The sequence below is a fragment of the Nanorana parkeri genome, unplaced genomic scaffold (assembly GCF_000935625.1).
Source record: "Nanorana parkeri isolate BGI_ZX_2015 unplaced genomic scaffold, ASM93562v1 scaffold17, whole genome shotgun sequence".
Taxonomy (NCBI): Eukaryota; Metazoa; Chordata; class Amphibia; order Anura; family Dicroglossidae; genus Nanorana; species Nanorana parkeri.
This window is the reverse complement of record NW_017306285.1, coordinates 2,731,049-2,747,447: the sequence shown is the minus strand read 5'-3', so window position 1 is coordinate 2,747,447 and position 16,399 is coordinate 2,731,049. Positions and strand designations below refer to the sequence as shown.

The window sequence follows — 16,399 nt, the reverse complement described above, 5'->3', positions numbered from 1 at the left end:
GCAAGACTGGCTGCCCACATTAAAAAATCCACTGGCCTGTAAAGCAATTCATAGTTTCCAACTTTCCGTGATATGATTTGATGCAGTAAACTCAATACTCTTGTAGTGTCACCAGATCGAGTCTGTGCTCTTGGGGAGGGTCGGGTGTCACTGTCATGCTGTGGGATGGGGAAGTGCTGCTCACTGTTCTCCTTGCTGGAGGCCCCGAGATGAGGAAGCAAAGCCCTGCCTCTACCAAGATGGCGGCCTCCACCTACAGACACATTGCAGAACTAGGCATGATAGGTCAGTAATGGGGAACATCACCTGCACGGAGACCCCAGACAATACTGGTGACTAGTCCTCTGCCCCCTGTCTGGCTTTTATTGAGCAGAGTCCAGGTCTTCTTTGATCTGATTTGCTCTGTACACATCGGAAGCTGATGCATTGTATACCTGATCCTGGCAATGGAAGATCTTCCGATGAATGGTAGGCATGGACTGGGTGTTGCATGCTACGTTAGGGTTGCAGCGCGGCAAACTTTGCCCTAAGCATGGCACCTGCCAATGAAACCAGTCTGCTCCATCACATGCATTGTTACCCAGCAGCAGGCCCGGCGCTACCGCAAGGCAAGTCAGGCGACCGCCTGAGGGCGCTGCATGGTGAGGGCGGAAAAATTCCCACCTGGAGCTCCTCCCACTGGATCAGCGCTGACTCGCCGCTGCTCTCCCGCACTGAAGGCGCAAAAATGCACCTTGCCTGTATAGGCAAGAATCCTAGCACCGGCCCTGCCCAGCAGTTCGGTGGTGCTTATTGAGAGTCAGAACCTGAGCCGAGCTCGCCATTGGAACTAGTACAAGAAACAAACCAAGAGCAAACCGATTCCTTACTGTCCTTTCTCTTTTCTTTATACAGGATGAGAAAAATCAGATGATGACCACGAACGTCTGGGTGAAGCAGGTAAGTCACATGATCACTATAAATTATGTGCAACTGCCGAGAATGACTTAAAGGGGAAGTGCCCCGAGTATACTAGGCCGTGATTATGCTTTGGAAAAGAATTCCATAGAACGTCCTGGAAGTGAAGCTTTTCTATGATGACCTCCTAACCAGGTACAGGAGGAGAACACTTACCAGCTCCCACCAGTGAGGTATTGCTTCATCACTGTCCTTACTGGTGAGTGAGATCGTGCCGCGCTTCAGCCAGTAAGGGAGCAATGATGGCTGGCCGGTGTTACTGGTAACTTTCCACCAGCGATGAGATGCACGGGGTCATATGCCAGTATGATATGGCTCTTAGGACTTGTATACCCGCGTACTTGCCTGCATCTGGACTGCAGGCTGTTCTCGGCATACAAGTCAATAGGAATGCCGGAGCAACTCAAAGCAGCCCGAGGCAAGTCAGAAGCGGCTCGCCTTCAAACACCGGTCACATACAAGCTGAATGCACATGAAAGCTTTTTGTATTTGCCATGTTAACAAGCCCTGGGTGACCCTTCATACAAACGACGGCTCCGGAGACACGGCTTTCTCTGTTCAGAGAGACAGTCTGAAGTCAAACGGCTTCTCCTTTTGATAAACATATAGGGCCTGATAAACTATCGATGGTGCAGTGGGAAATGATGTTGCAAATGTTGCACTGAAGATAGTTTATAAGGAGTAGTTATAAGGACATACTTGATAAGGACTAAAGTGAAGGACTGCAGTGAACCCAGCAATGGCTCCATGTAATTTCTCAGGGCGGGCTTTTCAATGCTGACAGTGGACCATACCTGTGTAATGTGTGTTGTAATGGGCATTGGAAGTCCCTGTGACAGGGTGACAATAAAAAAGCACAACTGTGCGACAGGCACAGAGCGTTGTCACCCCATAACAGGAAGTGCCTGAACAAGGGCCATTTATGGCAGGATCACCGGGGATTATTTTAATGTAATGCATGATCAGAGGGCCTTATAGTGATGTTCCCGGGGTCCCTGGTCCTTCCATTCTTCGTAGCGTAGTGCTATGGACCTCCATGAAGGAGTCAGCCTTGTGTTCCTGGCAGTGCTCGCTGAGCTGGAGGCATGTTGTAGAGCATGGGTGGCCAAGCTCCGGCCCTCCAGCTGTGGTGAAACTACAAATCCCATGATGCCTCTCTCTCCTGGGAGTCATGTCTGTGAGAATCTTGCAATGCCTCATGGGGTTTGTAGTTCCACCACAGCTGGAGGGCCGGAGGTTTGGCTACCCCTGTTGTAGAGTGTTGGTAGCCGGAAGTCTTCTTATAATGGTGTCATCTTCTGTCACCGTCCTGTCTTGTAGGAATGGCACGATTACAAGCTGCGCTGGGACCCCCTGGAATACGACAACGTCACATCCATACGGATCCCGTCAGAGCTGATCTGGAGGCCGGACATTGTCCTTTACAACAAGTGAGAGCGCAACTCATATCTAAGGGGGCCGTGTACTGGTCAGAGGGGAACACCGGACCCGGCCTCCCGCGTGTCTGATGACTGAAGGGGGGACGGAGGTCAGATAGAAGACTGAAGGAAAGGACGGAGGTCAGATAGAAGACTGAAGGGGAGGACGGAGGTCAGATAGAAGACTGAAGGAAAGGACGGAGGTCAGATAGAAGACTGAAGGGAAGGACGGAGGTCAGATAGAAGACTGAAGGGAAGGACGGAGGCCAGATAGAAGACTGAAGGGGGGACGGAGGTCAGATAGAAGACTGAAGGGGGGACGGAGGTCAGATAGAAGACTGAAGGGGGGACGGAGGTCAGATAGAAGACTGAAGGGGAGGACGGAGGTCAGATATAACAGCCAATGGAATGATGACGGCAGTAGCAGGAAGGTGAATGCCGATGTAAATGGCGCGGCTCTCAGTAACGCGTGTCATGTTTCTTGTGGTCAGATCGGGATGATCGGCCGCCTGTCAGAGGACGTGAATGCTGATTCTCCCGGCGTGTATCTTTTCTGCCGCCGTTGCTCGTCCTTTGAAGACATTTAGCGCCATTTCAATCACGCGGCTGATATTTAGTTTAGGAAACGCGTTATCTGAATGTCATTTACTGGCTGACGAGGCCGGGGGATGGAAAGAACCGCTCTGATATCAGATCCAACCAGCGCGCTCATCACACAACGCCGGCCGATGGCGGATTAGCGAGGATTTAAAGGGGAACACCAGGAAAACATGATCAGGTTCCTGGGAATGATCTTCTCTAGCGGTGTGAACTCTTCTCTACTTCCCCATTGGCTCAATGATGTCACATGACGCATATTCATTCCATGTTTATGTTGAAGTGTGCCCGTCATGAGAGTCACATGGTGACGGCCATTGCCGGGCTGCCGCTGCTCTGCCTGGCTTCGGTACTTCTTCCAAGGCTCATGGCAAGCATGCAGCAAGTGAAGGTCAGAGAAAAAGTCAGATTACCTGGAGGCTTTATTCTAGATCGGTGACAATTTTTCTGTATAATGACAGGTCCACTTTAAAGTGAATCTTAACCCAACAACAACAACAATGTCATAGCGCATGGCTGCAGACATGGTACAGGAGATGGTCAGAGACTGCAGACATGGTACAGGAGATGGTCAGAGACTGCAGACATACTACAGGAGATAGTTATAGACCGCAGACATACTACAGGAGATGGTCAGAGACTGCAGACATGGTACAGGAGATGGTCAGAGACTGCGGAAATGCTACAGGAGATGGTCAGAGACTGCAGATATGGTACAGGAGATGGTCAGAGACTGCAGATATGGGACAGGAGATGGTCAGAGACACTGCAGACATGGTACAGGAGATAGTCAGAGACTGCAGACATGGTACAGGAGATGGTCAGAGACTGCAGACATGGTACAGGAGATGGTCAGAGACTGCAGATATGGTACAGGAGATGGTCAGAGACTGCAGATATGGTACAGGAGATGGTCAGAGACTGCAGGAGATGGTCAGAGACTGCAGACACAGTACAGGAGATGGTCAGAGACACGGTACAGGAGACGGTGACGCTGAACCTGCAGAAGTTCACACACCGGATCCCCTCCCCCGCTCGCAGATGTTCCAGAGGCCGGTCACATGGCGCTCGCACTTTTCTGCCGGAGTCATGTATAGCTGAGTGTGGTGAATGCGGCGGAGGGCTGACGGGGGAAGAATTTAGCTACGGCAGCAGATATTGTGCACGCTCGGTGCTCCGGGGAGGCTCGGGAACGATAAGTGTCGGCGAGGGAATTGGCGCTGATCATGAATGACGCTCGTGATTATGAAGAGAGACTCTCCGGAGAGAACGCAGAGCGAGCGCCGTGCAGGACGCCGTCTGGAGTCTGTTTTGTTATTCCTTCTCTCCGGATCCTCTTATCGCCTGGAATTGTGACGCAGTTATGGACGCCACCATCAGTCATTCCGGGGGAGGGGAACACGTAGAACCGGCACCAAAACTTTTCTTTTTCTTTTGGATAAATTAAAGGGGTCTTTCTCTCAGTGCAGTCTCTGACCATCTCCTGCAGCATGTCTGCAGTCTCTGACCATCTCCTGTAGCATGTCTGCAGTCTCTGACCATCTCCTGTAGCATGTCTGCAGTCTCTGACCATCTCCTGTAGCATGTCTGCAGTCTCTGACCATCTCCTGTACCATGTCTGCAGTCTCTGACCATCTCCTGTACTGTCTGCAGTCTCTGAGCATCTCCTGTACCATGTCTCCTTTACCATGTCTGCAGTCTCTGACCATCTCCTGTACTATGTCTGCAGTCTCTGAGCATCTCCTGTACCATGTCCGCAGTCTCTGACCATCTCCTGTACCGTGTCTGCAGTCTCTGACCATCTCCTGTAGGATCTCTACAGTCACCAGGCTTTGTACCCGTCCAGCATCTTCACACACCGTCCTCATCACATGGAAAGGAACAATCAGGACGCCAAGCAAAGGGCGCAATGTGTTAATAATGAAACACACAGAGAGTGTTCGTCGGTTCTGCCGAGCGCGGCGCACTTCCCCTCCGCGGTTTTCCCAAGACGTTTTGAAGTCTAGTGAATGGAAACAGGTCACGCGTCCCCGTCCCCGCCACCACCGGCTGCTGTTCATTCACAGAGCAGCACCAGAAAATGTGCGGAGGAGCGACGCGCGAAGTGACCCGGATCCTGGTGGAACGCTGGCGGCTGAGCGAGAATAATGCGTTTACCGTGTCACAACACTGGAGGGAGAACCTGTCATAGAGCAAGCGTTTACAGCAGGCAACCTCCAAACTACAAATCCCAGCATGCTTCGGCCTGTGGCTGTCAGTCTTGCAATGCCTCATGGGACTTGTAGTTCCACAACAGCTGGAGTGCCGAGGTTGTTGACCTCTGTGTTAGGGGTCACGCAGCTCGCCCCCCAGGAGGATTATTAGAAGTCATGGGGTGCACACTGTCCCATGAGGTTCCTACCAGTGGATTAGGATGATCTGGGGGGGTGGGGTCACTTTGTGATATCATCACCCCCAAATGCAGAGGAGGGGGGAGGGTGGCCGTGGCGGCCTCCTCGCCACTGATCAGGTTCCCCTCAAAGCTCCGGCTGTCGGCACAGTGGAGGGCGTTGGAATGCAAAGTGCCTGACACAGGGAACGGAGAGGTGAATGTTTGTAGCGGGTGAAAACAACCCGGAGCCGCAAATAGCAACAGATTATTCATGTTTTATGGGGCGCCAATCAATCGTGCCGGATGGAGAGAGAGAGATAAGTGTGGGAGGAATAGAAGACAGCCGGGGCCAGAATCTGATACGATACGCCCCGCCCCCCTGTAATAAAGACTGGTCACTGCTGCCCTCTCCTTGTGCAGGGTGACTGGTCTTGTCTCCGCCCCCTCCTGTAATAAAGACTGGTCACTGCTGCCCTCTCCTTGTGCAGGGTGACTGGTCTTGTCTCCGCCCCTTCTTGTAATAAAGACCGCTCACTGCTGCTCTCTCTCCTTGTGCAGGGTGACTGGTCTTGTCCCCGCCCCTTCTTGTAATAAGGAACGGTCACTGCTGCTCTCTCTCCTTGTGCAGGGTGGTCGGTCTTGTCTCCGCCCCCTCCTATAATAAAGACCATCATTACATCATTTCTAGAGCATCGCCGACACACGAATGGCGATCTTGGATGCGCTCTTTGTCTCTTTGCCGGAGGCCCTCCTCCAGTTTTTGGGGGGAAGAATGCAGACAAATCTTTCCTGATATAATTAGACGGTTGTGTCCTCCGTGGCTGTGGAGCGGCTCTTGTTCTTGCGGCGCGGCGTTCTGAGGGCGAACTCTTATTAAAGCCGCTCTGTCTTTCCGCGGATTAGGAGGATTTCTCTCTGTGTGTGATCTCCGATCTCTCCCGAGAATTCGCAATCAATGGCCATCCTTTTATTTCTGTAAGCCCGACAGATGACAATCAATGGCGCCGTAATCCCGGCCCGATCCGGGGGCGCCGAGGACGGCATGTGTGCCTTCCATGTCAGGACAGATGCTGGCCGTGATATAATATAGGACTGGAAGTGTCGCTGAGTAACCTGCAGTGGAAAGACGCACGGCAGATCATCTTTCAGAATAAGGGAATGTATTATAATGGAAGAATGGGTGACGCTTGTCTATAGAGATCACTGCCTGCTGTGTGCGGGACCTTCCATTTCTATGGGGGGGTGGGCGACATTTGAAGTAGATGTAAACCCTGATGAGTGACATTTGGTCTGCTCGAGCGCTGTGTAGCATAAACTTTGTTACATCTCATTGATGCTGATCCCCTGTAGCCTCTTTGCAGCCACTTCCTGTCTACATGCACTGCAGCAATGGCTGCATGTCTCTCTCAGGATGGTGACCACAGTCAGAGGCGGTGCTAGACATTTTGCACCCTAGCACCAGCAACCTGTACACAACCGCCCCCTCCGCACATGCGTGCTGCCCCATTCTCCTGCCGGCTAGCTTCCATGGATGTAAGCAGCCTGGACAGTAGCCAGACTGCTATTGGCTATTTTACTTTGTAATAGCCAATAGCAGGCTGGCTATTGAAACACCAGCAACAGAGGAGCGGACCGGAGAGAGAAAGGTGTCTCTTAGTTCCGCTCCCCTGCTCAGTGGGCGGGTGCAATAGCCAGCCTGCTATTGGCTTATGCAATTTGAAATAGAGGGGGGTGCCTAGTTTGCCTAGTGGCAGCACCGGCCCTGACCACAGTGTGTTCGGGTTTCATGGCAGCAGAAATCCGGACACATGATGTCAGGCAGACAGGGGCAACCAGAATTAATATAGGGGCTACTGGCCCCCCACTGAAAATAGTCTCCACTGTGATATTTACATATGAATGGGCGGCGCTATTTACATATGAATAAGCTATGACTCATTCGCCCCCCCCAAAAAAATGTCAGCGAATCCCTAGAGTGTTTGGGTTTCGCTTGAAGAAAAGGTGGCAGCCCTAGACAACACAGGAGCTAGCCAGTGGCAGAATGTTGTCACCCTGAACAAGGACCTTCATGGCAGGATCACCAGGGATTATCTTAATGAAACCTGGGAATCAGAAATTCATGATCAGAGGGCCCCTGTAGGAATGTTCCTGAAGTCCATGGTCCTTTCATTCTTTCCGTGTGACAGGGTGACAACACAGGACCACAGTTGTTAGACATGTACAGAGCGTTGTCAGGAGCAACTGCTGGAACAAGGAACTTCCTGGCAGGATCACCAGGGATTATTTTAATAAAATCTGGAAATCAGAAGGGCATGATCAGAAGGCTCTTGTAGTGGTGTTCCTGTGGTCCCTGGTTCTTCCATTCTTCCTATCTGACAGGGTGACAACGCACAAGCACGGTTGTTAGTCAGGGATAGAGCACTGTCACACTATAACAGGAAGTGCCCAAATGGGGACCTTTATGGCAGGATCACCAGGGATTATCTGAATAAAACCTGGGAATCAGAAATGCATGATCAGAGCAGTGATGTTCCTGCGGTCCCCCGTCCTTCCATTCTTCGTAGCATAGTGCTGTGTGGACCCCCAAGAATGAATCCGAATAGTCTCCATCAGAAGCCCATGTGACATGTTGACAACGCAGGAACACGAATGTTAGACAGTGACGGAGCGTTGTCATCCTATAGGAGGGAACCAGGGGATATATTCCAATCGAATGACATCTAGGAGGGGATTTCCCCTCAATCTGGAGACCTTTCTTCTCACTTCCTGTTGCCTGGACAGGAAATGAAGGGAAATCTCCCCTGACAGAGGTTCTCAGCCTTCCCCGCAGTCCCCACTTCCACACGGCATCACCCCGGTGCAATAAACGAGCCCAGGCTCCAATCCGAGCCGCCTATTCCCGGACTGTACGGCGTCTCCGGCGGAGCGCGGCGTGTGTGAATAGGAAGCGGCGGTAAGCATCTTAGCGTGCCTTTTTAAATCTTCCAGACAGAGACGGATTTCATAAGTCAACACAGGCGGAGGATTTGTGAGGCTTAGCGTCTAAGCGTGGAAATTCTCCCGCACGGCTCGGAATAAGAGCCGGGAAATGACAAGCTCGCCGTCTTCAAGTCGCTGTAATGAGATTTTGATGCGGCTTTCCCATGATGCACCTGACCGCAGTGCCGCGCCGGCCACCACATCCCCCCCCTATGAGGGAGCTCTGATTTATTTTTTTACCAAAACTTTACTCTTGCCAATTTAATCGTACAATGTACGTCTCTGGGTCAAGTCTTCATTTATTTATTTTTTGTAACATTGTCTAAAAATATACTTTTATGGTAAAAGAGGCGGGGCTTAATACTCCCTTTTTGAAATGCAGTAAAACCTTTATCAATAAAAAAAAAGGGGCCGTGACTACCTCTAAGGGCTTGTTCACACCAAATGCAGATCTGCAAGAGTTTCTGGGTTTTGCCGCGTTCCAGGACATTTTTTAAATATTTTAAAATGGGCATTTGCATGCGTTTTCTATGCCTTTGCATGCGTCCTAGAGCAGGTAAAATAGGGCTTGCTGCAGTTTTTTTACATGCTCTGGAACTGAACGCTGCGGTGTGAACTGGAGCTAAAAATACCATGGAATACATTGGACGCAGTCTTGATCCGCTCGTAACCGCTCTGCTCCTGGAACGCGCTTGGTGTGAGCAAGCCCTGAAGCCCTTTTGTGGTATAGTTATACATCTTTTGCAGGTTTGGTTTTTTTTTGCGCTGTATTTATTTATTTTTTTGCAGTATATTTTTCCTTTGCAGTGTATCCGTCTTTTGCAGCTTTGTTTTTTTTTTGCTGTGTATTTATTTTTATTTTTTTTGCTGTATATTTTCCCTTTGTGGCGCACTTTTCTATGGCGGTGTATTTTTCTTCTGCGGTGTATCTTTCTTTGGCGGCACAGTATTTTTTGGTGGTGTATATTTCTTTTCATGGCCTGTTTTTTCCGCCGCGACATCATCGGTACATTTTAAGACTAATATAAATGATACTTTGAGTGACTTGGCAAAGCTTGTGTCCTCACTGTATGATGTGACATTTTCAGGGAGAAAAGCCGATGAAACACGGACAAAGAAATTAAATTGTTATTGAGCTCCAAAATTATAAAGAAAAAAGGAAAAGAAAAGAAATGAGTTTAAATGTCACAATGGAATCCATTACCCGTCTTCTTGGGTCGGTGCCCATTTGGGTCCATATGTCAAATTGTATTTTGAGGGTTCTGATTGAAGATTTTGCAGAGTCGTTGTTCTGTGGAATAAGATGGCAAATCTTTATTATTAAAATGTATTTATTTTCTTGGCAGTGCCGATGGGGACTTTGCAGTGACCCACTTGACCAAAGCCCACCTGTTCTATGACGGACGGATAAAGTGGACCCCCCCGGCCATTTACAAGAGCTCCTGCAGCATTGATGTCACCTTCTTCCCCTTCGACCAGCAGAACTGCACCATGAAGTTTGGCTCGTGGACTTATGACAGAGCCAAGATCGACCTGATCAGCATGCACAGCCACGTCGACCAGCTCGACTACTGGGAGAGCGGAGAGTGGGTCATCGTCAACGCCGTCGGCAACTACAACATCAAAAAGTACGAGTGCTGCACGGAGATCTACTCGGACATCACGTATTCCTTCATCATTCGTAGACTTCCTCTCTTCTATACCATTAACCTGATCATTCCTTGTCTTCTCATCTCCTGCCTGACCGTGTTGGTCTTCTACTTGCCTTCAGAATGTGGGGAGAAGATCACGTTGTGTATATCCGTCCTGCTCTCTCTCACCGTCTTCCTTCTCCTCATTACCGAGATCATTCCATCCACGTCTCTGGTCATCCCGTTGATTGGAGAATACCTGCTCTTCACCATGATCTTTGTCACCCTCTCCATCATCATCACGGTCTTCGTGTTGAATGTCCACCACCGTTCCCCCCGCACGCACACCATGCCGGCTTGGGTGCGCAGAATATTTTTGGACGTGGTGCCCAGGGTGTTGTTCATGAAGAGGCCTGCGAAGGACAACTGCAAGAAGCTGATCGAGTCCTTGCTGCATAGCCGGCCACTTAGTTCTCCACCAAGACTGTGGTCTGAGACAGAGATCGAGCCGGCCCTCCCAAGCTCATCTTCGGCCAGCCCCACCAGCCAGAGGGTATCGCCAACGTCTTCCTGTTGCCAGCAGCTGGAGCAGACGGCCAACTCGCAAGTGGTCTGCAAGTCCCCCTCTGGGCAATATTCCATGCTGTGCGAGGAATCAACTTTGACCAGCTGCCCTTGTCCTCCAAACCAAACTGGTCTTCTTGGAGAGCCCCAGACCAACCTGATGCCCAAGGTTCGCTCTGTAAGCGTGCAGCAGATGTACACGCCCAAGGAAACCAGTGAGGCTACAATCCGTTGTCGGTCCAGGAGCATACAGTACTGCTACCTTCATGAGGATTCCTCCCAAGCCAATGGTCAGTCCAGCGCCTCGCCACAGTCTCAGAGCTGCCACGTGCATGAAGCACAGCAGACTTCGAATTCTCAGTGCAAATGCAAACCCAAAACCCAGGAGAAGCCAAGTGGCGCCAGTCAAGTTACCAAAACAGTCAGTACCAAAGAGCAGCATGTGCTGCTGATGTCTCCATCCCTCAAGTTGGCCATCGAAGGAGTCCACTATATCGCAGACCACATGAGAGCAGAAGATGCCGACTTCTCTGTAAGTACATACCGTACAAGTTTATTAATGAGCTTCCTTTAGACTTCCAGTTGCTGAGAGACCTTCAAGTAAACCTAAACCCTAACCGGGATGCCCTTGATTTGTATGTATAGGCAAAGCTTTTTTTCTTGGATATTGATAGAGTGGGAAACCATGGCTAGATTAGGAAACCATGGCTAGATTGGGAAACCTTGGCTAGATTAGGAAACCTTGGCGAGATTAGCAAACCATGGCTAGATTGGGAAACCATGGCTAGATTAGGAAACCATGGCGAGATTAGGAAACCATGGTGAGATTAGGAAACCATGGCTAGATTGGGAAACCATGGCTAGATTGGGAAACCATGGCTAGATTGGGAAACCATGACTAGATTGGGAAACCATGGCTAGATTGGGAAACCATGGCTAGATTGGGAAACCATTGCTAGATTAGAAAACCATGGCTAGATTAGGAAACCATGGCGAGATTGGGAAACCATGGTGAGATTAGGAAACCATGGCTAGATTGGGAAACCATGGCTAGATTGGGAAACCATGGCTAGATTGGGAAACCATTGCTAGATTAGAATACCATGGCTAGATTAGGAAACCATGGCAAGATTGGGAAACCATGGCTAGATTAGAAAACCATGGCTAGATTGGGAAACCATGGCTAGATTGGGAAACCATGGCTAGATTGGGAAACCATGGCTAGATTGGGAAACCAAGGCTCGATTGGGAAACCATGGCTAGATTGGGAAACCATGGCTAGATTGGGAAACCATGGCTAGATTAGGAAACCATGGCTAGATTAGGAAACCATGGCTAGATTAGGAAACCATGGCTAGATTAGGAAACCATGGCTAGATTGGGAAAGTCAGTTTATTTTCTGCTGTGTCCAGGTGGGGAGATTTCACTTCCTGTGACCTGGTGATGCAACAGGAAATGAGAATGAATCCCATCTTAGACAGGTGTCCCCTTTGGAAGATTTCCCTCACCTTTTGTTCTAGTGAATTTTGGGCTTTGTTGATGACAATGGTCACCAGGACAACTGGAGAAGCTGAATCTACCTAACCCGGACATAGGCTTTAATAAAAGAAAATAGTTAGGGATTCTAACGCTTGCCCATAAGTTTTGGCTATCTATTAAGATAGGAGGTCTGCCACACGGAGCACATGGTTTGTGGTGATTTGACCTACTCATAGACTTGTTCTCTGAAAAGGAACAGTAAGGTACAAACATCGTGTAGAGCTGTTGTGCACAGGGCCCACTGGGGACACTGGGTGACACAGGATACTCGGGGGTCACTGGGTGACACAGTATACTCTGGGGTCACTGGGTGACACAGAATGCTGGGAGGTCAATGAGGGGGACAGTATGCTCTGGGGTCACTGAAGGACACAGTTTGCTCTGGGGTCACTGAGGGACACAGGATGACCTGGGGTCACTGAGGGACACAGGTTGCTCTGGGGTCACTGAGGGACACAGGATGACCTGGGGTCACTGAGGGACACGGGTTGCTCTGGGGTCACTGGGTGACACAGGATTGTGTAAGGTTACTGGAAGTTGCTCGGTGCTTTGGGGGTCACTGGGTGACACAGGATGCTTGGATGTCACTGGAATTGCCTGGGTTCTTTGGGGATCATGGGTGATGCTGGATGCTTCTGGGGCCACTGGACAACCTAGGTGTGAACAGGGGTCACAGAGTTACTGGAGGCACAGGAGCTTTGCGGTCACTGGAGAGATTTGGGTCACCGGAGACACAAGAGGAACATCAAGGAACATGTTGGCCGGCCTTTTGCGCACACTCCAGTCAGGACCTTTGACACCTGATTGGTTGATTGGTTGGTAGAAAATTTGGTGCCCTACAAGCTGCTGCAGAGTTGGGGCCTGCTTTTGGTGGGGAAGCATTGGTCCCTCTGCAGAGGTCTGATAGGCCCCATCCTGAGTCAGACCTATAGTTCTCCAATCAGCAAAGCTCATGCTCCCTACTGATTTGAGAGCTCTGGATATGACTCATTAGGGGGCGTGTCAGACATCTGCAAAGAGACCACTGCTTCCACACACAGAGCAATGGTCCTGCTCAGGCATGCTGGCAGGGAGGAGGCTTCTCTACTCTGCAATGCGTGAAACATGTTAGGATGCCAGCGTAGAGCAGTGCCAGAGGCCGCTAAGGATACAAGTCATTCATTGTTTTCAATGTTCAGCTCAAGTGAAGGTTGAATTAGTATTTTCCTGGAATCCGGCTCTAAGCGTGTATACAGGACCTCTTCATTGTGTCTCTGCGCTGGAATCCACTGACCTTGCCACCGCCGGCCGGCTCTGACGAGTCACATGTGGTCATTATGCGGCAGGAGCAAGCTGCGCCGCCTGATAACTTTAAACTGAGGCCCATTGTCGGCAGAGCCCTCGCGGCGTGATAGAGCGAGCGCCCGGCCTGCAATCATTTAGTCTATTTCCATCTCAAGTGGCTGTTATCTTCCTTCTTCGGCAGCTTCCAAACCGCTTTGATTGTCCACTGTTCTTTTTCTTCCTTGTTCCTCCGCACCGCTGATATACAGCAGCTGGGGGAAAACAGCTCCCTCTTACCCCCCCCTTTCCTCCTATCACACAAATGGGTCCCTTAAAGACCCGCTCATCTTAATCCAATCTGGTCCTCTGTTGGAGACGGGAGGGTGTCCATGACATCTTCTCCTTCCTCTTTGGCCTGGCATTTGACCCCAGCATGGCATCCTGGGAAGGTGTCCCCACCCCAAATCCAGAAGTACTTTGCGACTTTGCGGGGGCTCCGATGGAGCAAGGGATAGGCGGTGGAGCATGGCCAAAGGTAAGTATAAGTGGGTAGGTGGGCTTTCTAGAGACTGGCACTTTGTTTTAGGGCATCACTCCAACTTTTTGAAAGCCTTGCCAGCAAAAATAACCAACTTTTCCATCGGAAGTGCTGGAAACTCCTTGCAGCTACAGGTCCACTTGGGTCCAAATTGAATGTATAACCTTGAAAGGTTTGCAGCAAAGGGATTGTTTGTTGTCCACCCCCCCCTTCCCCCCCGCCTCTCCCCCTCTCCAGTCACAGAACGCCTGCCATCCTGTGAGCAAGAATACAAGGCGCTCTGTGAATGGACAAGGGGAGGGGTGAATGTTCCGGGCCTAGGATAGTCATCATTACAGGTCACGTAGTTTGAGTTCAGGCAAACACTAAATACACAGATGGGTAAGGGAGCTGTTTTACCTGCCAAAGGATTTGTATTTTTGACCATTCAGTCTTGAAATGTATACAGCTCTGTTACACAGCACAGCCCTGTCTGGCAAGAGAGGAGACCTGATTGCTCTCTGCTGAAGTTCAGTAAAATGTATAGGTCTTGTCCCCCCCCCCCCCCAGCCTGTGACTGGACAGTGGAAGGAGTAGCAGCAGACTGATGAACTCATCTCTCTACTCTCTCCTCTCAGCACGCTCCTTGCACTGCAGTACAACTGATTGCCTACTTGTGCTGCTCCTCTCTCCCCCAGTCTGAGCTCTGCCGTACAGTGATAAGTATATTGTAATATAAAATGTTGGATAGGATGGACAGACCTCCGCTGATGTCAAGAGATTCATGTTACCCCTCCTCTCCCCCCTCCTCCGACAGGTAAAACAAGACTGGAAGTATGTGGCCATGGTCATCGACCGGATCTTCCTCTGGATGTTCATCATCGTCTGCCTCCTGGGAACCGTCGGACTCTTCCTTCCACCCTGGTTGGCCGGCATGATCTAACCATAGAGTACGGGGCCCACCGCACCAGGAGGACGAGGGGTGGGGGAAACAGCCCAGCGGGGATGGGAAGTCGGGCGCATGAATGCATGGAGAATGCAGAGAGAGGACTACAAAAAACAAAACCACACCACGAGAACGGGTTCACGGATGGAGGAAAGCGCGCATCTGCTGTGTATAAATATTTAAGCTTGCATTGGAAACGCATGAATGAGCCCAGCGGGCCCCAGGGGGCGGCCCCGGGCCTGAGAAAGAGGCATTTCAGAGCCAGCTCTTGCCTTCCCCTCCCCCCCAACAGCTGGGAATCCTTCTTTAATTATTTGTCATGTACAGCCGACGCATCCAAGGAGTGTTCAGACTGAGGTCTGGGGGGGGGGTCCCTGGCGGGTGTGTGAATAAATCTGAGGCCCGAAAGCCCATTGGTGTTGCTTTTTGTTTGTTTGTTTTTTCCTACTTGTAGTCATGGGTTTCCTGGCGGCTGAAGAGTTAAAGGACGCGGTTATGACTGAAGTATGGGTGTGGTCATGGGCCAACTTGTTTTTAAAAGTGCCCGTTTCTGGGCTTTGAGTGACTTTGCACCATGGGAAGGGAGACCTCTTTAATTGAAGGCTTGCTCCTCTCGGGGCGAAGCCAGCAGCCCCTCACAGGTTCCATTTAAAGTGTATTTAAAACAAATAGTTTTGGAGGGTCGGGTCAAGTCAAGTTTTTATTGCTGTCTGCCGAGATTCATTCCCGGAGTGTGCCGAGATAGCGATGGGATACCCAAAATTCCAAGTTTTTACCTGAACAGGAGTTCCCTTTACTTCGTAGAGATTTCCTTTCAGTTCCTGTTGTGTCTACGGGATAGGAAGTGGAGGTAATCCGCCCCCCAAAGGGGGCACAGGTGACAAAGGTTCTAACTAGGGATGCACCAATACCGATACTGTTATCGGTATCGCTGCCGATACTGAGTATTTGGCCGAGTACTCGTGCTCACCCAAATGCTCTGATACTTCCCATGGGTACCGGAACTGACGGTCAGAGGGAGATTCCCTATGACCAGCAGTGCTGCGAGGGAGCATGGAGCCGGCTTCGCAGCCAATCATGAAGCCGGGAGGCGGGTCATGACCCACTGCCCTGCTTCCTGATCAGGTAGGAAGCTGGCTTCATGCTGCCTAGTGACACTGTGAAGCAGCCTGGCTTCCTGATCAATCAGGAAGCCGGACGGCAGGTCATGATTGGTGAGGAAGCCAGGCTGCCTTGCAGTGTCGCAAGGGAGCGTGGAGCTGGTGTTCTGTCAAGAGAACACCGGCTTCCCAGGCAATCAGGAAGCTGAGACCTGCCGCCTGGCTTCCTGATTGGCAGGGAAGCTGGGTCCATGCTACCTCGGGATGCCGGTATCGATTATGGCGAGTACTGATAAAGAAAATATCGGCACTCATACTGGTATCCATGCATCCCTAGTTCTAACCCTTCCCCACCCTGACCCAAACTAAGGATACTTCTAATAAAAGAGGGCTGACCTATAAGCAGACTAATGTCTTGCTTGGGGCCAAAAGGTAAGGAATGGCACTGTGTGGGGTTACTAGACAGGACCTTCGTGCACTTTAAAGTAGCCCTAGCAAGAGAAACATATGGGAGCTG

At 50.6% G+C, this 16,399-nt stretch overlaps 1 protein-coding gene across 1 annotated transcript in view; it reads left to right on the top strand.

The window, feature by feature from the left end:
- Positions 1-14,888, top strand: part of CHRNA4 (cholinergic receptor nicotinic alpha 4 subunit) — a 40,271-nt gene extending 25,383 nt beyond the window's left edge. The window contains exons 3-6 of the mRNA XM_018560101.1: positions 895-939; positions 2,278-2,387; positions 9,669-11,049; positions 14,654-14,888. Of these exons, the coding sequence (XP_018415603.1) occupies positions 895-939; positions 2,278-2,387; positions 9,669-11,049; positions 14,654-14,779 (1,662 nt within the window). The 3' untranslated portion in view covers positions 14,780-14,888. The remainder of the gene's footprint in view (positions 1-894; positions 940-2,277; positions 2,388-9,668; positions 11,050-14,653) is intronic.
- The last annotated feature ends 1,511 nt before the right edge of the window (positions 14,889-16,399 follow it).